This window comes from Babylonia areolata, chromosome 11, assembly GCF_041734735.1.
Source record: "Babylonia areolata isolate BAREFJ2019XMU chromosome 11, ASM4173473v1, whole genome shotgun sequence".
Taxonomy (NCBI): domain Eukaryota; kingdom Metazoa; phylum Mollusca; class Gastropoda; order Neogastropoda; family Buccinidae; genus Babylonia; species Babylonia areolata.
In genome coordinates this window covers 6861461-6888471 of record NC_134886.1, presented here as the reverse complement: position 1 = coordinate 6888471, position 27011 = coordinate 6861461, and the positions used below count along the sequence as shown (strand labels likewise).

General features: G+C 42.1%; 1 protein-coding gene across 1 annotated transcript; it reads left to right on the top strand.

Moving 5' to 3' along the window:
* Positions 1-605: 605 nt before the first annotated feature.
* LOC143287478 (large subunit GTPase 1 homolog) lies at positions 606-22634 on the top strand. The gene is given in 16 exon segments (XM_076595494.1): positions 606-768; positions 2860-2983; positions 4131-4251; positions 6593-6679; positions 7206-7292; positions 9725-9868; positions 10549-10639; positions 11116-11623; positions 13831-14003; positions 14005-14034; positions 15681-15824; positions 16160-16283; positions 17047-17126; positions 19293-19403; positions 19782-19835; positions 20166-22634. Coding segments are annotated over 16 exon segments (2226 nt in total). The 5' UTR covers positions 606-675; the 3' UTR covers positions 20421-22634.
* The last annotated feature ends 4377 nt before the right edge of the window (positions 22635-27011 follow it).

Sequence of the window (27011 nt, the reverse complement as noted above, 5' to 3'; positions counted from 1 at the left end):
CCTGACAATGATATGCCTGTCTTTGCCTGCCCTAACTGTCAGCGAACATTTCGTGCGCAGATTGGACTATTCAACCATCTGCGCATTCACAGACAGATTCATGAGCATCCCCCCCCCACCACCACCCTCCCCCCATCCCCCAGCTAGATGACAACGATGGTCATCATCGATCTCTATGGCCACACACCACCAATGTGAGAGATAATTATGTGCAGACCTGCTTGTGACTGAACCCCCTTCGTGTGTATACACTGACTTGTAGTTGTGTACCTATAACTATTATTATTATCTTTTTTTTCTCAAGGCCTAAGCCCGTTGGGTAACCCGCAGCGCTGCTGGTCAGGCGGCATCTGTTTGGCAGATGTGGTGTAGAGTATATGGATTTGTCCGAACACAGTGACGTCTCCTTGAGCTACTGATACTGATACTGTTTACCTTGTGTATGGAGAGAGTTACCACTTTTTACTATTTGTTAATCATTAAATTTTGATCTCCTGGCCTCGTCATTTATTGATATCAACGGGAGTTAACTCTGACAAATATTACCCTTGAGGCAACATTTTTGACCAATGAGAAATAAGTATATTTTCTCGTCGTTATGAACATTGTGTCCATGTGTTGTGAAACAGATTTTCATTGTGTCACTTTTTGTGTGTTTGATTACTCCGAAAGAAAATGGGACGAAGAAAAGGTGAAGCGGCAAAGATGGCCAAGGCCCTGATAAAAGATCGATTTCGGGGCAAAACTGCTCGTGGAGGGGACAGTTTTGTGAGTACTATGTGCTGTCTCGTGTTTTGTTGGCATCCAGTTTGTCCATCTCTTGTCAGTTGTCGACCACAAAACTTAAAAGTTTATGTAAGAAAATGGAGGAATTTGTATTGTATATGTTGTATTGTATTATTTGTTTGCAAAATAATATACCTGTAGACCTTAGTCATCTACCCACACTTGTGCCTTCAATTTGGATCTTCAGTTTGGAAGGTCAGCCGTCATTGACTATTGACCGTGCAGAAACTGAGAAAGGCCAAGAGCTACAAGTTCGAAGAGACTGGGCAGTATAATGCCAGAATCTTCAGCTTGATGAAGGCGGGTAGATACGAAAGAAGAAGAAGAAGAGAAGAGGTATCTGGTCGTTTCGCCCCATTGTCAGTTCGCCCCAAACCAGTTCATCCCATTGTCAGTTCGCCCCTATTCCATTCGCCCCCGTTGCCGTCATTTCGCCTCTAGCTGCCTGGTTTATTTGAGCGTTAATGTGCTTTTTATGTTTATAATTTCATACGTATGCACTCAGGATAAAATAAAAAGTGCACATATTTCTGTTACACATGGCAAAGAACAGTTCGACTACAGCACACACTTAGCACTAATGTAAAGCACAGTCATGATAATTGAAAACGCAAATGCACCATCTATCAACCAAAATAATCAAACATGTAAATGGTCCACATAGTACTTTCAGTCCAAATGAATTAGTCCATTGTCTCAGTCACTTATCAGTTAAAAGTTATCAGTTTATCAGTTATTTTCAACCCATCCCCTGTTTTGGATATAATTATTAATACTATTAGTCTTCCACAAACGCAAAGAAAACCATACACAATCAAACATTTATAGTTTATGAACTATTTGGGGGTGAAATGACTGTAAACCAGCGGCGAAATGGCAAAGAAGGAAGGCCCAGACAGATCAGTATCAGACTTCACCAGCTGAAAGTGTGGGATAGTCTGCCATTCTTGAATAGGTGCGTAAAGCCACAACTGACGCTGTGCCAGAAAGTGAGAAACATCATCCAGACTACAACTCCAGATAATCTCCCAGACCCTTGTCTCTCATCACAGTTGTGAGCCCTCACACAGACACACACTCACACATACCCCCCTCCCCCCTCCTCTCTACCCCTCCCCCTACACACACACACACACACACACACACACACACACACACACACTGACACACAGACTGACTGAGTGACACATACAGTGACTGACACACACACACACACACACACACACACACACACACACACACACACATGCTAGATTTACAGACACAAAAATATTCAGTAAAATATAATTCTAAAAATGACAATTACATGTAATGATAATAGTGGATGAAAATGAGCACAAACCTTGTAGTAATGAAACAACTCTTCTGTCATGCCAAATAACTGCCAAAACTAAGAGAGCTATGATGCAAAACATGAGATAAATAGAATGGATGCTATAACTTAGTATAAATATGATTATTTTTAAAGTAAAATGAATATATGAAACAATAAGAAAGGGTGTGTGGGGGAGGTAGATGAATTTAAGCTAATATTGGTAATAAAAGTATATGTTTGACATTATCATAATTTTTTATGCCCATCTTGGCATCAGAATGACATAGGTTTTAAATAAATTGATTAGTCTATGTATATATCTCTCTATCTGTCTCAGTATATGTCTATCTCAGTATAGTATTGTATATTTATGGAGAGAGAGAGAGAGAGAGAGAGAGAGAGAGAGAGAGAGAGAGAGAATGTACGAGCAAACTCTGTTTTATTGAAGTAAAAAAGGAACAAGCACAGATGGTTTGTTTTCATCTTGCACATATGAAAAGGGAAAGCAGAACAAACATGCAATACAAAGGCATAACATTATGTAGATAAAATGTAAACTCTTGTATTAAAAAAAGGGAAAAAAGAGAAAAAAGATGAACAACATACGAGAGAGAGGGAGAAAATAATAATGAATGATACATGACAATCTGATAGACTGATGCCAGAACTAATGGTTCTGAATCTGAACACTGTAATAAAATAATAATGTTAGGAAAAAAAAATCATGATTTTTTAAAATTTGCTTTTTTGTTTTGAAGCTGCACACAACAGACCTGAATGATGAGCAGGGGAGATCAGTCAACTTGATGTCTGTGACGGAACAGACCAGCATGGAAGATTTCCTTCTAACTGCTGAACTGGCCGGACGAGATTTCACTGCTGGTGAGAATATTCTGCTTTGATCATTGGTGAATGGGGGTGGGGGGGAGGTAGCAGAATGGCTTTATATTGCGCTTTTTTTTGAGTATTTGATTTTCTTAGTCAGGGGGTCTATTTTTTTTATAATCAGTTTCAGTTTCAGTTTCTCAAAGAAGCGTCTTGTATTTGGACAAATCCATATAATGATATACACACCACATGTGCTGGGAAGATGCCTGACAGCAGCATAACCCAATGCACTTGTCAGGCCTTGAGAGCATGCTTATATTTAAATTTATTTATGTACCTATCATTATCACTGGATCAGAATGGATTTTGTACATAATTTTCGGAGTATGGCTGCCTACATGGTGGGGTAAAAACGGTCATACACGTAAAAGCCCACTCGTGTGCATACGAGTGAACGTGGGAGTTGCAGCCCACGAACACAGAAGAAGAAGAAGAAGAAGAAGTACATAATTTTGCCAGAGGCCAACACTCTTGTTACCATGGGTTCTTTTTCAATGCGCCAAGTGTGTGCTGCACACGGGACCTCGGTTTATCGTCTCACCTGAAACAGTGAAAGACTAGATGCTCATTTGATTTTCCAGTCAAACCTGGGAGGAAGGGCGAGAATGGGACCAGTGTGTTGCATGGCTGGACATATTGAATTTCATACTGCATTAAATTAACATTATCTGCTAAAGTAAAGAACTGTACTCTTGTTTTTTGTGTTTTGTGTTTATTGTGTTTTTTATTTTTGAGAAAAAGTTATATAGTGTTAAGTATTTTTATAGTGGATTCAGGAGGGTGTTGTATGTATTGTGGAGCTTGCAGTTTTCATAAAATTTCTCCATAAAAATAGGATATTATTGACTAATTGTTTTTTGTTTTTTTTCCATAGATCTTGTGCTTTATGTTGGACAAGTGCAGCTGCCAAAAAAGAAAATCTCTGTATGAAAGTATCGATGATAAAGTTTGTGTATTCATGTGTGTGTGTGTATTTGTATTCGTGATCAGTTCCCATACATAATTTTATAAATGATAAGCCATGGTTGTTTTCTCAAGCCATTAGTATCATTTGGGAGGACTAAGTCATGCTTACATACATGTATTATGATATATATGAGATAGAACATGAGAAGAACTAGAACCAGAAGAGTGGTTGCAGAGAAGGAGAACGTGCAGCTGGTGACCCCCCACCTGAACTCCGGGGTCCTGTCAGGGGAGAGGTTGAAGGTGATCAGGGAGAGGCAGGACTTCTATAAAAACCTCCTGCGGATCCCTCGCAGGTCAGTCTGTATGTGTGTGTTTTGTGTGTGTTTGATGTGTGTGTGTGTGTGTGTGTGTGTGTAAAAACCTCCTGCGGATCCCTCGCAGGTCAGTCTGTATGTGTGTGTTTTGTGTGTGTTTGATATATGTGTGTGTGTGTGTGTGTGTGTGTGTGTGTGTGTGTGTGTGTATGAAAACCTCCTGCGGGTCCCTCGCAGGTCAGTCTGTATGTGTGTGTTTTGTGTGTGTTTGATATATGTATGTGTGTGTGTGTGTGTGTGTGTGTGCGTGTGTAAAAACCTCCTGCGGATACCTCGCAGGTCAGTCTGTATGTGTGTGTTTTGTGTGTGTTTGATATATGTGTGTGTGTGTGTGTGTGTGTGTGTGTGTGTGTGTGTTGTTTGTATGTGTGTGTGTGTGTGTGTGTGTTTGTTGTGTGTGTGTGTTTGTTGTGTGTGTGTGTGTGTGTACTTGTTGTGTGAATGTGTGTGTGTGTGTTTGTTGTGTTTGTGCTTGTTGTGTGTGTGTCTGTGTGTGCACTGTGTGTGTTTGTTGTGTTTGTGCATGTGTGTGGGTGTTTGTTGTGTTTGTGCATGTGTGTGGGTGTTTATTGTGTGTTTATTGTTTGTGTGTGTGTATGTGTGTGTGTGTGTGCTTGGTTTGTGTGTGTTTGTGTGTGGGCGTGCTTGTGTCAGTGTGTGTGTGTGTGAGTGTGTGTTGTGTGTGTGTGTGTTTGTCATGTGCATGTTTGTGTTACAGAGGGAAGGAGGGAGTTTTGTGTCACAGAGGGAAGGAGGGGGAGAAAGAGAAGAGAGAGAGAGAGAGAGAAAGAGATAATGATGTTTCATTCAAGAAAGATTTGGGCCACATTTCAGTTGCTATACACAAATGATACATAATAAGAGAGCAAAAGAGAAGGAATGACAACGGTATTGTATTCTAGAAAGGTTGTGTCCCCATTTGGCATTTCAGTCGGTACACATGGAAAGATACATAATAAGATATATATATATATATTATTCAAGAAGTGTTGTGGCCCCAATTCAGTGGGTACGTATAAAATAAAAGATACATAAAACAGATAAGAGAGGGATAGAGAGAATGAATGAATGAATGAATAATTGATGTTTTATTCAAAGAAGGTTGTGGCCCGGTATGATTGGGTACACATAAAATGAAGTTAGATACATAATACCAGAGAGAGAGAGGCTGTGAGACAGAGATAAGACAGGCCAACAAACTGTAACTTCTTCTTCTTCTTCTGCGTTCGTGGGCTGCAACTCCCACGTTCACTCGTATGTACACGAGCGGGCTTTTACGTGTATGACCGTTTTTACTCCGCCATGTAGGCAGCCATATTCCGTTTTCAGGAGTGTGCATGTTGGGTATGTTCTTGTTTCCATAACCCACCGAACGCTGACATGGATTACAGGATCTTTAACGTGCGTATTTGATCTTCTGCTTGCGTATACACACGAAGGGGGTTCAGGCACTAGCAGGTCTGCACATATGTTGACCTGGGAGATCGGAAAAATCTCCACCCTTTACCCACCAGGCGCCGTTACCGAGATTCGAACCCAGGACCCTCAGATTGAAAGTCCAACGCTTTAACCACTCGGCTATTGCGTCTGTCAACTGTAACATTTAGTGATTTTCTGTCATGTTAAAGCACTGGAATTTTTTCTTTCCACAAATTAATGATGCATTCTGCTCTTCCTTCCACCTCCTGCTCTACACCCAGTCCATTCAGACGCGCGCGCACACACACACATACACACACAGGCATGCATTTATCTACATGTTACACCCACATAGTGACATAGTAGATCAACATGGGTGTTATAGAAACAGTAACTTGAAGAAGTACCAGTTGAGGAAGCCAGTAGGTTAGGAGGAAACTATGTGTTTTAGCAGTGATAATATTGCTTCAGCAGGCTAGTTTTGTGGGCTGTTTAAAAAAACCAAACAACTGATTTCATTGGATGTGGAAAATAAAATGTTTATATTTATAACCAAGAATGTTGTTAACAAAGTGTGTAGGACATGCAGTCACTTGTGTTTGATCAGTTTCCCAGAAAGTGGCATTCTAAGCAAACTGTGATTGTTTGTACATGCATGTGTCAGTGTGTGTGTGTGTGTGTGTGTGTGTGTGTGTGTGTGTGTGTGTGTGTACCTTTGACTTAAAGTCGAAATAGATGCTAACTTGGCGATGGCCTTGAGATGGCCTTAGTGGTCAGCCAGGCTCTAAGCACCATAATTTGGTTTGATTTGTGTGCGTGAGTGTGCATGTGTGTGTGTGTGACATGCTTGCATGCACATGTGTATGTTTGTGTCACATGTGTGTGTGTGCTTGCTGCACAGACCTTCATGGGATGAGTCGACACCAGCAGACAAGCTGCGACAGGACGAACAGTCATCTTTTCTGGAGTGGCGACGGCAGCTGGCCAGGTGAGGCAACATTTCACCTGCTGAAGTAAACACTGAACATTCTTCTCTGACTCTCTCACAGCATTTTATTTTTCAGTCACGTGAACTTTCTTTGATTCATATTATCATAGTCTTGTGCAAGACCACCATCTTCTGATGACAGTTGCCAGTGGTAAGTAGTCTTTGAGCTCCTGATAATCAACATGGGTGTTGATTGTTGTTGTTGCCCGAGAGGGTTGATTACAGATCTTTATATGAGCACTTTTTATGGTTGTGCTGTAACTTGACAATGTGTATTTTGTATGGAAGTCAATAAACTGTTTATTGTTGGCAAAAAAGAAGTCTTGGTTTAGATGTTACAAACGTGAGTTACCATGTTTTGTGTCATTACATTTACTCATGGTGTTAGGCCCAACATTGTTAGCTCTGTCACCTTGAACTTTAGTCAAGATGACAAGGTGAGCTCAGATTTTGTGAGAATTTTACACATATGTATGTTAACGTGTGTTTGTCACAATTCATCAAGTTCAGTTCACTCTTTCAACAGATTACAGGAAGAAGAGCACATCATCATCACACCGTATGAGAAAAACCTGGAGTTTTGGAGGCAGTTGTGGAGGGTGATAGAACGAAGGTCAGATTTCTGTTTTGCGTTTGTTGTCACTGTATGTGTGTGAAGGATTAGGAATGGGAGTCCCATCCTGGTATGGGCAAGTGAAATGCATAGGGGACTTAGATCAAATTGTTCTGCTTATAGCCCAGGTGACCACTGAGGGCTTCTTTCAGGGATGGTGTACGGGACTTGGAGTAGGGGCAGGACAGAGCAGGAGTATGATGTGTTGATGGGGATTATTGATGAGTCATTAGTTTAAAAAAAAAAATCTTGGCTTTTTGTTCAAGCTCATATGTTGGTATGCAGTGGGAGAGAAGTGTGTTTTAGCACTGAATAGTATAACTGATGTATGTTTTATGACTGTGTAGTACTTTAATGCGCATTTCATAGAACATTCAATGTTTAAATAAAAGAAATCTATATCTATCATTCAGATCAGGTGATAAACCAAGGTCCATTGTGTAGAATGTACTTGCCGCATAAAAAAAAATCATGGCAGCAAGAGGGTTGTCGCTGGCAAAATTTCATGGCAAACACCACTCTGATAAGCATGTGTGTGCGAGTGTGGCCTGACTGAATGACACAGGAAATGAATAGTGAGTGTCGAAAGGCAGCTATCACTCAGCTCTACCCAGGAAGGTAGCCTGTTGTGCAAATGACTGCATTTGTAAAGCGCTCAGAGCTTGATCTCTGACAGAGGACAGACGCTCAATAAGTGGGGTGCTCAATAAGTACTTGAACGCAGCCATGTTGGCATATTTACTCATAAAACGGGTTATTCCAGCTTATTGATATAATCTCCCTCAGCTTTCATGCATTTTCCCATTCTTTTAACCACATGTTGATGACATCCAATGGTGCTGAATAGGCATGCCCAAAATAACGCCCACGTTGAAAGCTCAAACATCTTCAGTTCTCTAGAACTGCCTTTCTCTCAGCTGTTGCTTATCCAGAGGGAACAGGAACCAATCACAAGCAGACAGATCAAAGGAATATGGGGTACATGTGATCCAACTGTGCGCTAGAAAGTCAGTTGTTGTTGCTGTAGTGTGTGGCGTTGTCATGATGAAGCAGAAGACCCTGGGTTTCAGAGCAGGGACACTGTCTGCACCATGCCTCAAGTACTTTGTGTGGGCGGTGGTTGGCGTTCTTCTCTGAGGTCATTTTCTTTCAGTCCTGAAGTAGTATGGTGACTGCATAGCTGGATTTAAAAAAAAATGAATACACCATCATTTGTTTGCCTGCACTTCTGGCTCGTTTGAATTTTACAGGTGGATTCTCACCTGGGAAGACCCAGACTGCTGGCTGTTGCTTTGTTTCGGGATCACACTGAAATACCTTGTTTCATCTATAGTTGCAATGGCCCAGATGTGTGATTCAATCTTCCTTCTTCAAAGTTTTAGAGCGTGTGTGGTCTAATAAACCCTTATCTCCTGTTCATCATTTGAGTTATGAGGGCACCAAAGGGCACAGCACTTACCAGTAATAACCTGTTGTTCTGCGTGGAGCTTGCTTGACTAAGCAGTGTGACAAACTTAAAAAAATTGCATTGAATGGTTTTCCCTTGCAGAAGCCTTAACGGGATTACTGCATGAAAATCATACTGTGAAAGGGCCATGTTTCCTGTAGAAAGGCTGTCACTGTTACCCCATGCATTGCCTTCCTTAACAGAACAGGTCTTCAGGAATGGAATGATATTTGACAGTGTAGGTTGGATGCCATTGTTTTATTGTATGACATAAATTACGATTTCAGTTTTTCTCGGTTCAGATACTTACCAAGCGTCCCTTGTTTTAACATCAATGACTCTTAACTCTCTCCATACGAACGGCGAAAGAGACGACGTTAACAGCGTTTCACCCCAGTTACCACCATCAAAATATTGCAAGTGGAAGGCTCTTATACTGAAGAGGTGAATGTTGACAAATAATACCACAATTCTGACGACGGAAGCTAAAGGTTGGGTCATTCAGACACCCACTGGACATCCAAGGGGTCTGTGTAGAGGAAAAGAGAGGACTGGCCGTACTGAGTGAGTTAAGTGTTCAGAGCATGGTCTCTGACTGAGGATAGGCACCATATGTATATGTACTGACAGCCTCACCCGCCACTTTCCTTAGTTTTACGCCTTCTGTGTTTAGTAAACACGCTTTGATCCTGTAAAATTGATTAAATGAATGTTTTGTCCAAAAGCTCAAAATGAGGCGCAGAAAAGGCTCAACTTCAGTGCACTTCGCTTGGCAATAACTTTGGTTCTAATACAGATAGAACCTTGATTTTTGCTATGGGATGTTTGTTTTGACTTGCATTTTTAGATCTTTAGAAGCTTGTTGAAGAGTTGTTTCAACAGACATTTCTTTTTTTCTTTTCTTTTTTTTAGGCTGCTGGTACCTACTATGTAACTTTTTTTGTAATGTAAGTATCCATATCGATTTTTAAAACCTGTGTTGCAGTGATGTGGTGGTTCAGATTGTGGACGCCCGCAACCCTCTGCTGTTCTGGTGTCCGGACGTGGACAGGTATGTGAGGGAGGTGGACCCTCAGAAACAGAGCCTGCTGCTGGTCAACAAGGCCGACCTCCTGACTGTCAAACAGAGGTCAGACTCTGTCGTGTGTTGTGTTGTGTTGTGTTGTAGTATGTTGTGCTGTGCTGTGCTGTGTTGTGTTACCTCCTCACTGAGAAACAGAGGTCAGACGCTGTGCTGTGTTGTGTTGTGCTGTGCTGTGCTGTGATGTGCTGTGCTGTGCTGTGCTGTGTCGTGTTAGCTCCTGACTGTGAAACAGAGGTCAGACACTGTGCTGTGCTGTGCTGTGCTGTGCTGTGCTGTGCTGTGTCGTGTTAGCTCCTGACTGTGAAACAGAGGTCAGACACTGTGATTTGATGTTATGAGTTGTGTTGTGTTGTGTTACATGACCTCCTGACTGTGAAACAGAGGTCAGACACTGTGCTGTGTTGTGTTGTGCTGTGCTGTGCTGTGCTGTGTCGTGTCGTGTTAGCTCCTGACTGTGAAACAGAGGTCAGACACTGTGATTTGATGTTAGCGCACAGAAATAGAACCCATGGCAACAAAATTGTTGTCCTCTGGCAAAAATCTGTAAAAAGAAGTCCACTCTGATAGGTACACAAAATACATGCATGCACTCAAGGCCTGACTAAGCATGTTGGATCATGCTGCTGTCAGGCATTTGCACAGCAGATGTAAATCATATATGGATTCATCCGAACGCAGTGACGCCACCTTGAGAAACTGAAACAAACTGAAACTTGTGTGTGCAGACAAGCCTGGGCAGAGTACTTTGCTGCACAAGGTGTCCATGTGGTGTTCTGGTCCGCTGTGGAGGAGGCTGCTCGTTTGGAGAGAAGAAAAGTCAGTGATGTGTGTGGTGGTGTGTGTGTGTTGGGTTCTGTTTGTTGTGTGTGTTGTGTGTGTGTGTTGGGTTTGTGTGTGTGTTTGTGATATGTGTTGTGTGTGTTGTGTTTGTGTTGTGTGTGAGTGTGAAGTTATGCATTGTGCAATTCACTTTAAGTTTCATGAATTAAAAAAGTGTCATTGCATCATGCATGTGTTACGTATATATCTGGACATGTATGCTTATGTGTTTGCACACTTGTGTGTGTGTGTGTGTGTGTGTGTGTTTGTGCATGCATGTCTACTTCTATACAAGTGTTTGCTTCCGTCTATTTCAGAGCATACGAATGCAAATATGCCAGCTCGTTTGTGATTGAGTGCAAGCATGGATGTGTGTGCGTCCTTTATTTCATGCACAAGAGATCTCCAGATAGGCACAGCTTATCCATTTGACTTGGTCGTAGTAAAAGGTAAAGTCATTGCTCAATTTTCAGAACATCCTGGAAGATGAAGAAAGCCAGTGTGACGTTGGTGGTGGCAAAGATGAGTCAGAAATCACAGACGAGGACGAAAATGGTGAGGGGAACAGCGAGGAGGGTGACATGAAAAGTGCCCAAGATGGCACGCATGTCGAACACGCTCATGACTGTGATGATACAGAAGACAGTGAACAACACAGCACTGACGCTGTGACAGAGAAAGAAACAGAAGACCCTCAACCTGAAGACAGCGCAGAACTAAGCAACAACAGTGAAGACAAAAACAGCAACAAAAGCGATGAAGAGGTTGTTGATGAAGAAGAAGCTGATGACGATGAAGATGAAAACAGTGATGACTATGACACTATAGAAGAGTACACTGATGAGGAGGGTGACACAGAGGGTGCTGGTGAGGAAAACAAGCAGGCTGCGATGCAGAGTTCCGGAAAAGACAGCGGCTCCCAGTCCACGGCCCAAGGTCAGCAGAAACCGAAAGACAGCGGGCAGCCTTCACAACCTGTGGGTAAGTGCTGGTCATTGGCTCTTTGAATGCTTGGATGCTTTACATTTCTTTGTTCAGGGTTGGTGCTGGTTCTTTGAATGCTTAACATTTTCTTGTTCAAGGTCCGTGCTGGTCATTGGCTCTTTGAATGCTTGGATGCTTTACCTTTCTTTGTTCAGGGTTGGTGCTGGTTCTTTTCACGTTCAAGGTTCATGCTGGTCGTTTGAATGCGTAACATTACATCGTTCAGAGTTGGTATTGGTTTTTTGCTTGCTAAACAAATTTTGCCTGTGGGGTTTCACCTTAAAATTTTTGTTGTTTAGGGTTGATTTGGGTTCTTCGAATGCTTCACATTTCATTGTTCAGGGTTGGTACTGGTTCTTTGAATGCTTAACATTTCATTGTTCAGGGTTGGTATTGATTTTTTGCTTGCTTAACATTTCATTGTTTAGTGTTGGTATGTGTTCTTTGAATGCTTCACATTGCATCGTTCATGGTTGGTACTGGTTCTTTGAATGCTTCACATTGCATCGTTCATGGTTGGTACTGGTTCTTTGAATGCTTCACATTGCATTGTTCATGGTTGGTACTGGTTCTTTGAATACTTCACATTTCATTGTTCAGGGTTGGTACTGGTTCTTTGAATACTTCACATTTCATTGTTCAGTGTTGGTACTGGTTCTTTGAATACTTCACATTGCATCGTTCATGGTTGGTACTGGTTCTTTGAATACTTCACATTGCATCGTTCATGGTTGGTACTGGTTCTTTGAATACTTCACATTTCATTGTTCAGGGTTGGTACTGGTTCTTACCATTAGTGGTTGCTTACCATTTTCTTGTTCAGGGTTTGTATAACTTCTTTGAATGCTTTATGAATTATTGTTCATGGTTTTTATTGGTTGATTGAGTACTTAACATTTCATTGTTCAGGGTTGGAATGAGTTCTTTGAATGTTTAACATTTCATTGTTCAGGGTTGGAATGAGTTCTTTGAATGTTTAACATTTCATTGTTCAGCTTCAGGGTCGGTATTCATTAGTACTGATTCTGTCAAGTAATTTTCTCTAATTGTACTTTTTAGTACTTATTTATTCACCTTTGATTCCTCCCTCCATGTACCCTGCCTTCCCATCCTCTCCCACTTTTTAAAGGGGTAGCATTCACGTGTGACAGTTAAAACTTAAACCCATTCAATGGTGGGGAGTTTACAGTGCCAGCAGGCTTCCATGCCATAGTGATACAGAAAAAAATGCAAAAAAATTACTGTTTTTCCTGCAGAGTTTGTCTTGACACATTGGGAAGTACTGTAGAAGTTAGTTCCATTTCTTTGTGATTTATGCATATGTAGGATTTGTATTTGTATTTTTATTTCTTTTTATCACAACAAATTTCTCTGTGTGAAATTCGGGCTGCTCTCCCCAGGGAGAGTGCGTCGCAAAACTACGGCGCCACCCCTTTTTTTTTTTTTTTTTTTTTTGCGCCACCCTTTTTTGTATTTTTCCCTGCGTGCAGTTTTATTTGTTTTTCCTATTGAAGTGGATTTTTCTACAGAATTTTGCCAGGAACAACCCTTTTGTTGCCGTGGGTTCTTTTACATGCGCTAAGTGCATGCTGCACACAGGACCTCGGTTTATCGTCTCATCCGAATGACTAGCGTCCAGACCACCACTCAAGGTCTAGTGGAGGGGGAGAAGATATTGGCGGCTGAGCTGTGATTCGAACCAGCGTGCTCAGATTCTCTCGCTTCCTTGGCGGATGTGTTACCTCCAGGCCATCACTCCACACACTTATATCCCAGACTGACAAGCTTACAGTTAGACCAACAGCGAAGTGAGAACTGTATGATCAGTGGTTTCTCCACTGCAATGGGAAGTCGTTTACAGCTTGGTCTTTGTGAAGGACATGACTCAGAAATTATTAGGCATGATTGTGCTTGCTCATAGTGCTGCAGCCTTGTGGGCGCGGTGGCCTTTGGGAACCATCCCAGTGCCTTCTGTCCTAAAACCCTTGGCTGAGAGAGTTGGGATGTAACTTGGGCAAGACATTCTGTCTCTCTACTCAAATTCTAGCCCAGATTGGACAGCAGATGCTTCCTCTGCTGTTCTGATGGATATAGTCGGACATGTCTGACTATCATACATATGACGCCAGCGCAATGCTCGGATGCAGGGTAGTATGGGCGACTAGGCATTACTAAACATTCCTCTTCCTCCTCCCAATGTGCAGCCATTGCCGACAGCCGGCTGCGGACGAGCGAAGAGTTGCTGGCCCTGTTCCGGGAGCGTGCGCGGGTGAATCACCTGGAGGGGGTGACAACGGTGGGCATGGTGGGCTACCCCAACGTGGGCAAGAGCTCCACCATCAACACCATCCTGCAGACCAAGAAGGTGCCCGTGTCCTGCCACGCCGGGTCGCACCAAGCACTTCCAGGTGGGTCTGAAGTGTTGTGATGTTGGTGGTGAAGTGGTTTTCGTGTGTTGGGTGTTGAAGTATTGTGATATATGCTGGTGTTGAAGTATTGTGTGTTGAAGTATTGTGGTGTTAAAGTATTGTGATACATGCTGAAGTTGAAGTGTTGTGATGTTGAAGTATTGTGTGTTGAAGTATTGTGGTGTGGAAATATTGTGGTGAAGTATTGTGTGTTGAAGTATTGTGGTGTTGAGATATTGTGGTGAAGTATTGTGTGTGGAAATATTGTGGTGTGGAAATATTGTGGTGAAGTATTGTGTGTTGAAGTATTGTGGTGTTGAAATATTGTGGTGGAGTATTGTGTGTTGAAGTATTGTGGTGTGGAAATATTGTGATACATGCTGAAGTTGAAGTGTTGTGATGTTGAAATATTGTGATATATATATATTGGTCATTGGTGTTGAAGTATCGTTATGTTGGTGTTGTGATATGTACTGGTGTTGAAGTATTGTGGTGTTGAAATATTGTGATATGTTAAAGTGTTGTAGTGTTGAAGTGTGTATATATATATATATATATATATTGTTGTGTGCATGGTGATTCGGGAAGGGTGTGCCGTTTACTCATTCATTTGTTTTTTCTTGATTTCGCTTTGTAATTTGTTGACGAGTATTTGAACTAGCAGAAAGACATTTTGTGTTTTAGTTGCTTAAAGCAGACAGTAGTTTCAGTTTCAGTTTCTCAAAGAGGCGTCACTTCGTTTGGACAAATCCATATACGCTACACCAGCAACATAACCCAATGCGCTTGTCTGGCATTGAGTGCATGTGTATATATATATTTGTGCATTTATGAGAGTGGGTTTCTTTTACAGAATTTTGCCAGAGCACACTTCTGTTGCCATGGGTTCTTTTCAGTGTGCGAGGTGTGTGTTGCACACGTATATGGGACCTCAGTTTGTCATCTCATCCGAATGACTAGACACTCAGTTTGATTTTCCAGTCCAACTTGGGAGAAAGGGTGAGAGCGGGATTCGAACCCAGACCCTCTTGGACAGACACTGTTTTGGCAGATAAAGGTCTTCACCATTCTGCCACCCTTGATCCTAAAGTCTTTTGAATTTGAAGTTTTTTTTTGTTTTTTTTCGACGGGGGCAATAGCCGAGTGGTTAAAGCGTTGGACTATCAATCTGAGGGTCCCGGGTTCGAATCACGGTGACGGCGCCTGGTGGGTAAAGGGTGGAGATTTTTACGATCTCCCAGGTCAACATATGTGCAGACCTGCTAGTGCCTGAACCCCCTTCGTGTGTATATGCAAGCAGAAGATCAAATACGCACGTTAAAGATCCTGTAATCCATGTCAGCGTTCGGTGGGTTATGGAAACAGGAACATACCCAGCATGCACACCCCCGAAAGCTGAGTATGGCTGCCTACATGGCGGGGTTAAAACGGTCATACACGTAAAATCCCACTCGTGTGCATACGAGTGAACGTGGGAGCTGCAGCCCACGAACGCAGAAGAAGAAGAAGAAGAAGTTTGTTTTTTTTCCTTTCGTTTTGTTATTTGTTGACGAGCATTTGAACAAGCAAGAAAGAGGAAATTTCTGTTTAAGTTGCAAAGCCATGGATTTGAACTTGAAGTTGTTGGGTTTTTAATACTGTTTCAGACGCTGTACGTGGACAGGGACCTGATGCTGTGTGACTGTCCGGGTCTGGTGTTCCCGTCCTTTGTCAACAGCAAGGCGGAGCTGGTGGTGAACGGGATCCTGCCCATCGACCAGCTCCAGGACTCCGAGCCCCCTGTGGAACTTGTATCCTTGGTTTGGGGTTCTTTGGTTTTTTTTGTTTTTTTTAATTTTTTTTTTAAAATCATTATCAGCATATCTCACTTCCTCTTGCCTCACACACATACATTCAGACACACAAACACACACACACACAAACACACACACACAACATTCACACACACACTCACCCCCACCTGCCCACCCCACACAGACACACACAAACATCAACCCCCACACACACAACATACATAAACATGCACAAACACACACACACACACACACTTTCACTCACACACACACAAACGCAAACTACAAAACGATCATAGAAAATGAGGAGGATGACCCTTAACGGTGATCAGGTGTGTCACCGTGTGGGGCGTGCCTCACTGGAGGCATTGTACCACCTCAACCTGCCCCCCCCTGAGCAGTGGGAGGACCCGGACAAGGCTCCCCGTGCCTACGATCTACTGCATGCCTATGGAGGTTAGTGCTGTGGGAGGGTGGGGGTCCCTGCGTTTTTTTTGTGTTTTTTTTTTTTTTTAAATAAATTATATATATTGAGGTCAGTGTTGTTGGAGGTTGGAGGTTCTTGTGTTTATGTTGTTTGTTTGTTTTTATCATATATTTTTTATTTTTCATTTTTATTAGTTATAGCTATGGTGGTCAGTGTTGTTGGAGGTTCTTGTGGGTTTTTTCTTGTGTTTTTTTAATTTTTTTTTATCTTTATGGGGTTTTTTTTCTGGAAATTAACAAATAATGAGGCCAGGAGATGAAATGATTAACAAATAGTAAAGAGTGGTAACTCTCTCCATTCACAATTTTGAATTTTGAAATCAGTTGATGACAATTAAAAAGTATGTACTTTTGAGTAGTTTTCACATATTCTTAGTTGTTTTAAACGCAAAATACACTATTCCTTCTTCAGAGATCTGCAATAAAGTATTCTTATGTCTTTTATCTTATATTTTATATATATGACATGCGCTCCATGTGTTTTTGTGTGTGTGTGTTTGTGTGTGTGTGTGTGTGTGTGTGTGTGTGTGTGTGTGTGTAGGGTGCAACAATATCTGTCCTTGAGATAATAAAGAATTCTTGTATTCTTTTATCTCATAGTTTTCATTTGACACTCGTGCTCCATGTGTGTGTGTGTGCGGTGGAACACAATCTATCTTGGTGACAGTATTTTTGTATTATTTTATCTTGTATTTTTTTGTCACACAATACGTTGTGCTCCATGTGTGTGCAGCACTGCGGGGCTTCATGTCACACAAAGGAAACCCAGACAGGCCGCGGTCTGCCCGCTACATCCTCAAGGACTTTGTCAACGTGAGTTGGACATGGTTTTGTGGTGTGTGTGTGTAAGTGGGACAAGGTTTTGTGATTGGGACACGGTTTTGTGGTGTGTGTGTGAGTGGGACATGGTTTTGTGGTGTGTGTGTGTAAGTGGGACAAGGTTTTGTGAGTGGGACATGGTTTTGTGATGTCTGTGTGAGTGGGACATGGTTTTGTGGTGTGTGTGTGTGTGTGTGTGTGTGTGTGAATGGGACATGGTTTAGTGATGTCTTTTTGAGTGGGACATTTTTTAGTGGTGTGTTTGTATGTAAGTGGGACATGGTTTTGTGGTGTCTGTGTGAGTGGGACACGGTTTTGTGGTGTCTGTGTGAGTGGGACATGGCTTTGTGAGTGGGACACGGTTTTGTGATGTCTGTGTGAGTGGGACATGGTTTTGTGGTGTCTGTGTGAGTGGGACATGGTTTAGTGATGTCTTTTTGAGTGGGACATTTTTTAGTGGTGTGTTTGTGTGTAAGTGGGACATGGTTTTGTGGTGTCTGTGTGAGTGGGACACGGTTTTGTGGTGTGTGTGTGAGTGGGACATGGTTTTGTGGTGTATCTGTCAGTGGGACATGGTTTTGTGGTGTATCTGTCAGTGGGACACGGTTTTGTGGTGTCTGTGTCTGTTGTTGTATGGTGTCTGTTAATGTCAGTGGAACATTCTCCACGTTGCTACGGCACTCCATTCCTTATCTGTATTCTGTAGATCTATTTGAAGTATTTCTTTCATGATTGGGTGTGTGTGTGTCACTGTGTGCATGTTTGTGTGTGTATGTCATGTGTGTGTGTGTGTGTGTGTGTGTGTGTGTGTTTGTGTGTGTATGTCATGTGTGTGTGTGTGTGTGTTCTTTTGTACTCTGTGTGTGTGTGTGTGTGTTTATGTGTGTATGTCGTGTGTGTGTGTGTGTGTGTGTGTGTGTGTTCTTGTGTACTCTGTGTCTGACTGGTGTGTTACTGTAATTGTAAAGCACTTAGAAAGTTTTGAAAGAGCTGTATGAATGTGCTCTTATTATTACTTTCATTAAAAAAATTTTTTTCCTGGGAACCGTGTCAGTGTGAGTGAAATATTGTCACATGATGTCTATTTGTGGAACATGACTTATGGGTGTCTGTGAGTGTATTTGTTTTTGGTTGGTTTTTTTTGTTTTGTTTTTTAATCAAACTCAAAGTTGATATTTCTACCTAATTTTGCCAGGGGCGTCCCTTTAATTGCTGTGAATTTGCTAGCATGTGCTAAGTGCATGCTGCACACACGGCCTTGGTTTATCATCTCATCTGAATGACTAGCACTCAGACCACTGTTCAAAGTCGAGTGGAAGGGGTAATGAAGATCCCAGTCTGTGCATGTGACTTGAATTTGTGGACACTTGCTTCTTAGTCATTGTAAGCCTGAGACTCAATGCATTAACATACTTTAAAAAAACAACAACAAAAAACTAGGTAAGTTCTCATGGTGCATGAACAAAGCCAGCCAACCAAAAACTGGGCAAAAGATGGTGCTTTTCGTTTTGCCTCCCACTGAATGATTATTGTGTATGTACACTTACGTGAAGTGCAGGGAAGTCTGCTGTTCTGTCACCCTCCCCCCAAAATGGATGCAGCAGCATTTCAGAAAACAAATATTGTTGATTTTCTGCTAGCCTCCCACTGACTGATTATCATACATAAAAATTATTTGTGTTGCATGTTATGTTGTGCATATTATGTGCAGGGAAAACTGCTGTTCTGTCATCCTCCCACCTAAAATGGATGCAGCAGTGTTACAGAATTATGTTTGGTGTGCAGGGAAAACTGCTGTTCTGTCATCCTCTACCCCTCAGATGTATGCAGCGGTGTTTCAGAAAACAAAAACTGTTGCTTAGTCTCCGGCTGAATAGTTAACATGCATCTGGAGTGTGCTGGGAAAACTGCTGTTGAGTCACCTTCCCCCCCTGGAATAGATTCATCAGAGTTTCAGAAAACAAAAACTCTTGCTTTTCTCCAATTTGTTTCCAACTGAGTTATCATGCATCTGTAAGTCTGTATATCAGTGTTGTGCAGTGTAGATTTCTGTTCTGTCACCCTCCCCCTGGAATAGATGCATCAGTATTTCAGGAAACAAAAACTCTTGCTTTTCTGTTAGCCTCCCACTGAATTATCATGCATATCTGTGTTGTGCAGGGTAAATTGCTGTTCTGTCACCCTCCCCCTGGAATAGATGCAGCGGCGTTCCAGAAACCTCCGTACGGAGCAGTCAGAGAGTCGACAGTGGCGCCCAGACCTGGCTGTCAGGTGAGAGAGACAAGTGTCAGTGTGTGTGTGTGTGTGTGTGTGTGTGTGTGTGTGAGATATGTGTTTGTGTGTGTTTGTGATGTGTGTGTGTGATATGTGTGTGTGTGTTTGTTGTTTGTGTGGGTGATATGTGTGTATGTGATGTGTGTGTGTGCATGTGTGTGATACACATACTGATAGGCAGGTCTGCTTGGAAGTAATGTGTATGTGTGTGTGCGTGTGTGTGTGTTTGTCTGAGTGTGTGTAGTGTATGTGTTAGGGGATGGGGGTTGGTGATGTGATGGTGATTTATTACAGTATGTCTGTTGTTGTTTTTAAGAACAGGTTTATTTGTTGTTGTTTTTTCACTTTTGTTTTCTTTTTTCTTTTTTTCCCCAGAAAACAGCAAGTGAAATGAAGACAGAAGCATTGGATCGAGAGTTCTTCAAGAAGGTAATGTTGGCAATGTCACAAAATGATTGGGGGAAGGGGGGGAGGGCTAGGGGGGGGGGGGGGGGAGTCTCCACTCTACTAACCCACACACACAGTTTGTACTCAAAACCCACGACCATGTGATTGAAAGTCCACTGCTCTGGCTACTCGGCTATTGCCTCATGGTCATACAAATCAGATACAAAAAATCAAAGGTCACATGTGTAGCATACAGTCAGCGCATATAGAAGAATCCATGGTAGCAAGAGTTGTCACTGGTAAAATTCTGTAGAAAAATCCACCAGGCCACTTTTCTCAGCAGTGACGGATGTGATGATGTGCGTGTTTTAGGCCAGCATGAGGGCCCATGTCCAAGGCCCCCGCGCCGTCAGCAACTATGTCCGCACAGAGGCGCTGCGACCCGTGGGGCAAGGCCAGGGTCAAGGTCAAGGTCAGGGTCGCTCATCATCGTCGGAGAACTTCGCCTCCACGCCCACGCCGCAAGGCAGCCAGTTGTCGCTGGAGGGGAAACCGTGGAAACGGCACAACAACCGCAACAAGAAGGAGAAGCTGCGCAGGGTGTACAAAGACCTCGACCGGCAGTGACAATGACGATGATGTGTGTGGGTACACGCTTCCCCCCATCCCCCTCCATCCATTACCCTCCATCCCTGCCCATGTTCCCGTCCTTTCCCCTCTGTCCCCCCCCCCCCCCCCCCCACACACACACCTCCTGTCACCCAGCAGTGTTTAATTCAGGTAATAAAGATGCCAGAGAAATGAAACAAACGAAAGACCTGGATCATCACTGACGACAAAGCTGTATGGGGGACATGCTTCATGAGGAACTCTTCCACCCCCCCACCCCCCATTCCTCCCCATCCCCTCCACCCCTGCCCATTTTCCGCCCCTCCTACACACACACACCTCCCTAAAAGCCAGCAGTGTTTAATTCAGGTAATAAAGATGCCAGAGAAATGTACAAATGACAGACCTGGATCGTCACTGAAGAGAGGGGTGGGGACATGCTTCATGCGGATCTCTTTTCTCCCCCCTCCACCCCTGCCCATGTTTCGCCTCCCCCCCCCCCCCCCCCACACACACACCTCCCTAAAAGCCAGCAATGTTTAATTCAGGTAATAAAGATGTCAGAGAAATTAAACAAAGGAAAGACCAGGACCAGCACCGACAAGTGCTAGGACATCGTTCAGGTGGAAGTCTTTACCGCCACCACCCCAGTCCCCACCTCGCCCTCCAGGCCCCCCCCCCCGAACCCCTGCACCCCTCCATGTTCTTCTCCTCCCCCCTCTGTCCTCCTCCCATTCACACACACACATCCCTAAAAGCTGGCAATGTTTGAGTCAGGTATTAAAAATGTAGAGAAAACGAACGAAACACCTGGATCATTGTCGACAACATGTTGGAACGTAGTTCAGGTGAACTGAGTTCTCCCTCGTGTCCATGATCCCTCCTCCCCACCCCTCCCCCTGTCCTGCTTTCCTTCCCATATATGAAGGGGCTTTGGATGTGATTACCGGTAAGGTATGGTCATTTGTCTCCTCACCCCTCCCCTCACCTCCCATTGAAGTCTTCATGCACAGTATCTGTGCAGGTGGGTGGGTGTTTACTCTGTGTGTGTATGTGTGTGCCGGTGTGTGTGTGCACATGTGTTTTGTGCATGTGAAGGGGCATATTTTGTGCCTTGATTTTTTTTCTTGAAGTGATTGTTGATATCTGCAATTTCTAATATTGTTTAATATTATTATTATCAATGTGAATAACACACCATACAACCAGCAATATTTAAATCATGTAAAAATAAGATGCAAAGGCATTAAATGACATGAAAATATAATGTGAACAGGTGAAATTGATGTGTGCACACAAAAAAGCCAGCAGTGTGTTTGTTTGATAAAGATGCAAGAGAAATTAAATGACATGAAATTATACACGGTTTGAATTTGGACTTTGAAGAAAGGACAAGTTGATGTGCGCACAACTTTGCATTATTTTTGCATGGTCACCACTGGTTCTGCTGTGTGAATACTGCAGTTCATATGATAAAATTGTGTCTCACAATTGCTTCCATCACACACTGCTGGCTAAATTTACACACTCCGTCTTTCTGAACTGCATATTGCAGATTTTAATGTCAGAAACGTGCGCGTGCACACACACACATACCACATATGCAAGCACACCACACACATCTCCTCCCCCCACCCCCCTCCACAAATACCACATACATATGCACCACACCACTCACACACGCCGCACACCCCCAACACACACACACACAAACACACAAACCCAGGAACAATTGAAACCTGTGATGCCTTTACTGACAAGAACAGCCGATAAAAATACCACAAGAGATCACAAACATTCAATGGCTTCCAACAAGTACAATAGCATGCATCAAATCAAAGACCAAAATCCAACAAAGGGAACAACAGTTTTCAATAGTAGGTGAAGGAAATTATTACCTGAATATCTGACGACCACAATCGTAACAAAAAGCATGAACTTTATATAAAAACAACAACATTACAACAACTCTGTTATTTCATGTCATATATGGAAATTTTTATAAAAATTTGTTCAGTTTTCCCTTATTATTATTTTTTGATTATTTTTCATTTATTGGTTAACATATCTTCTTCACATTTTTCTCAAGAATATTGAAGTGGGCAGTCACTCAACAATACGACTAGTCAGCTTTGAATTGTGCCCATCACATCAAAACAGCACAATCTCTTGGCCCTGTGTCTATAATTTTATCTATTACATTAAATTGGGAGGAAAAAAAGAAAAGAAAAAGCAGCATATACAAAGCTTGACAGCTGTTATTTTGGTTTATTTCAGTTATTTTTGAGAACTTGAAAAAAACACAAAAAGAGTTGTTGAGCTCTGTAATACTGCTGATTCCCCAACCTCCTCCCTCCACCCACCCCTCTCTTTGTGTGTGTGTACCTGTGTAAGTTGTTAATTGTTACTGCTTCCAAGCTGGGAAAATGGGTAGGTATTCTGTTGATTAATTGTTTTTACAGTTCATGATTAAGGTTTTACACTGCCCAGTGAACAAGCATACCAAAACATCAAGCAGCACACTGGACCACAACAACGTTTGATGAGATCAGTTGAGAAAAGGAAACCATGGTGGTATGTCCATGTAACAAGATCTAGTGGCCCTGCTAAAACAATCCTCCAAGAAACTGTTGAGAGAGAGAGAGAGAGAGAGACAGCGTGAAAGACCAAAAATAAATAATGAAGTAGGAAACGACATTGTAGAATGGACAGGAAAACCATTGACAGAGACCCAGGCTTTGACACACAACAGACCTGGAGGAATCTGGATAACAGTTCTATAATGTTGTGCCACCGTGACTCAGCAGAGTTGATTAATAATAAGAAGAAGACTGTTTCACACAACTTGATGCAACCTGTCTGCGAAAGAGAAAAGTTTCAAGATGAGAAGACCCTTGCCAACTTTCCCTAAACTTCTCTTTGTCTAACACCAGCCTGTCGTCTGTCAGAACTATCAATTGTTTTGGGTCTTGAAAGCGGATCTGCTTGCCATTAAAATCTCTCACGATTCAGGTATTTTAAGGAGAGAGAAAGGGGGTGAGGGTGGGGGTGGGAGGGTCCTGATTCTGCTAAACACAAGTCACTAGTAAAGTCACTGATCTGCAGGATGTGTAGCAGTCATTCTCACCGTAATTTCCTTTTCTTTTCTGCCAAGCTGAAGCCAAAAAACTTTTTGCTTTTAACTCCATGATTTTTGACTGACTGACTGATTGATATGGATATCCTCAGTCAGAAACCAAGCTCTAAGAGCTGTACAAAACATGAGTCATTTGCACAACAGGCTGCTACCTGGGTAAAGCCGACTGTGAGCTGCCATCTCGGTGCTTGTCATTCGTTTCCTGTGTCATTCAGATAGGCTTTCAGTCTTGTATACACATTCATATTAGAGTGGGTTTTACTATGACTTTCTCCCACGTTTGACTGGAAAATCAAACTGAGCATCTAGTCATTCAGAGGAGATGATACACTGAGGTCCCGTGTGTAGACAACACTTGACGCACTGAAAATGAACCCATGGCGACGAAAGTGTTGTCCTCTGACAAAATTCTGTGGAAGAAATCCACTGTTGATAGGTACACAAATATATATATATATATATATATATATGCGCGCTCAAGGCCTGACAAGCAGGCTGGGTTATGCTGCTGGTCAGACATATGCTTTGCAGATGTGGTGTTGCATGTAAGGATTTCTCTGAACTCAGTGATCCCTCCTTAACAAACTGAAACAGAAAACTTGTTCATCAGATAATACAGTGAAGACAGAGTAGTGAACGAAGAAGAAGTATTCGGAACACTCGATTCAGCTGCCTCAGAATTCAGCTCGTCTGAAGGAGGTGTTGCAGTGTGGGGACATCCGTATATACACTGCACCACATCTGCTGTAAAAGAGAAAAAGAAAGAAAAAAAGACTGCATGCAAATGCCTGACCTTCACATATACCCAGCACGCTGATTAGGTCTTGACCACCTTCCCCAGGTCTGTGTCATACACTGACATGAAATAAAGATATAATAAAACACAAGACTATGACAGTCATATTACTGAGTCAATTGTTCCATTTCCAGCATAGTTTTGCAGATGGAAGAGAAAAAACAAACAACCAAAACTTCAAGTATTTACAGACATGTTTCCTTTCCTATTCTGCTTGTTTGTTTTTTTTAGTTTAAGACTTTAAAATTGTTAACCCACCCTCTCCCTCCTCTGTAGTTTTGTCTGAGAGAAAGAGGACTGGACATGATGTGATGAACATCCTTACATCTTAAGACAGACATCCCAGCATCTTCTACACACCTGATTTGAGCTCTACTTTAACTCTTACGCCGCCAAATTAATGTGTGAAAAACAATCCCAGCCCATGCATTTTAGACTGGATGCTCTCACTCACACGATTTGGTCCGTGTTAAAACAACAGAGTGGACTTGTTCACTTCAAACTGGGTCAAGGGGGAGAGGTTAGTCAATTTCCTATTGCGCTGAAAAGTTTGCTGCAGCTGTCAATCTTTGTTATAATGTAAAAAAAAAAACCCGGTCTGTTCAACATAAATGTGTTGGTGAACTGTTTAGTCGACTAAAGTCGCCTAAGGTGGCGAATGAGTTAATGCACCTGTCAACAGAGGGTTGCATTATTGCACTTTGCCCTCACAACCTAGTTCTCACTCAGCAGATCAAAGTACACGTGGAAAAAGAGAAATCAATCAATCGATCGATCAAACACACAATGCACAACATGCACAGATAATACATGTCAAATTTCATCACACCATCGGAGACAAAAAAACGAGCAACAAGTGAATGTGTTTTCATTTTGCAACTGGGAAGTTTTAAACTTCCAGTCTTTTCAATGAAAGTGGATGCACCATTTCAGAAAAAACACAAATCCAGTTTCAGTGTCAAGAAGGTATCAAAACATGTGGATCCATTTAAATACACTGTATCTGCTACATTTTTTTAAAAACAACAACAACAAAAAGAAAATCCCACCTCCAAGCCACAACAAATCATTCACACCACAAAATTCAATCAGCAAAACAAGACAGGCATATGTTTTCAATAAATCTGCTGTTTTCAGGTGAACCAAGTCTTCACCAAGATGAAAGACCAACACAAAATGTTTCTCTTATTAGCTTCTTTTCAATCTCTCTGCATACTTAAGACTAATCAGGTCTTAAAGACGCTCAGAAAAGAGATGAAAAAGTTAAATGTGGGAGATATTTTGGACTGGTGTCGACTCGCCTTAGTGTAGGTCTTTTTGTTCACTTGAAAAAGTCACTGATGCCAAAAAATCTGAGACTTTCGGAATAATTCTGAAACAAAGGCAGTGCCAACTCAGAGAAGCCAGTTATGGTGGTGGGCTGCCCATGTCATCATATGACCTACTTCTCGCTCTGCAAGTGACAAAAAGCCCACCACGAAAGCCAGCTGCACACCCTGTCTGTTAATAATCCATCCTGGGAAGTCTTCCGACAGAAAATCAAACAACTAGAATATACAGTGGAAAAAAACTGAACTGTCAAACTGCTTCCTATGTTGTCATTATTCTTGTCAACCAGTCAGCTATCAAACACTAACTTGGAAGCTCTTTTCTACTTTCTTTTTCTTTTTCAGAGACATATTATTTGAATTTTGCATGCACTGAACTGTCCAAAAAAAGTGATGTTTCACACTTTGTGATATTTTCATTTTGTTTCCTCATGTGCCACAGTGTTGTAAACCAACCTAGTTCTCATTTTTTTCTTTCTTTTATCAGATAAAGGTTTACACTGACAAAACGAAAACTATGCGCATTAGGAAGTAAAACCAGTGACTTTTCTCCAATTTCATTCAATTCAGTTCTTGTTGTTCACACTCCAGCTGAGCAAACAGGGCAGTAGTACCAGGGCTGAAAACATTCCAGTGAAAAGACAACAACAACAACAAACTATACCATGGAACCTTACCCGAATAAATACTTCAAGTCACACTTACAGAACCAGTATAAATTACCACAAACATCCACCACACGGAAAGAGCACACAGTCCAATAAAGCTATATAAGAAATTTCAAAATGCACAATTTCATATTCACATACAAACATTTTGTACATCACAGAGATCACCCTTTTTACTAAGTAGAAAAGAAACGAATAAACGTGTCATCACCATTTCAAAACGAAAGGGAAGATTAGACTGAATGTACAGGCGAGCTGAATGTGCAAGTGTTGAGGGTGAGGGTGGAATGGAAGCTGCACAATATAATAAAAAATAAAAACAAAATGCCTGTGACCCCAGCCCTGAACTGCTTGACCTCAAGGGAGAAAACCAAAAGGTTACTAACTCATTGTACATTATAGCCTTTCCAAAATGGCGCTTGTGTACGTGTGTGTGCGTGTGTGTTTTTGTGTTTAAACACTGGAAGACAACCAGATACACAACTACAGAGCACACCAAACTGTCGAAGATCACACACATTGGCTATAGCACATTTAGTGTGAGATTGCCAAATACTATGTATAATAATGATGTACAAAATATGCTTAAAAAATCATAATAAATGCATCTTTACCTAAACTCGGAAATCATGATGGTGGACAACTTTTTTTCTAATTTCTGATGGAGGATTTGAGAGGATG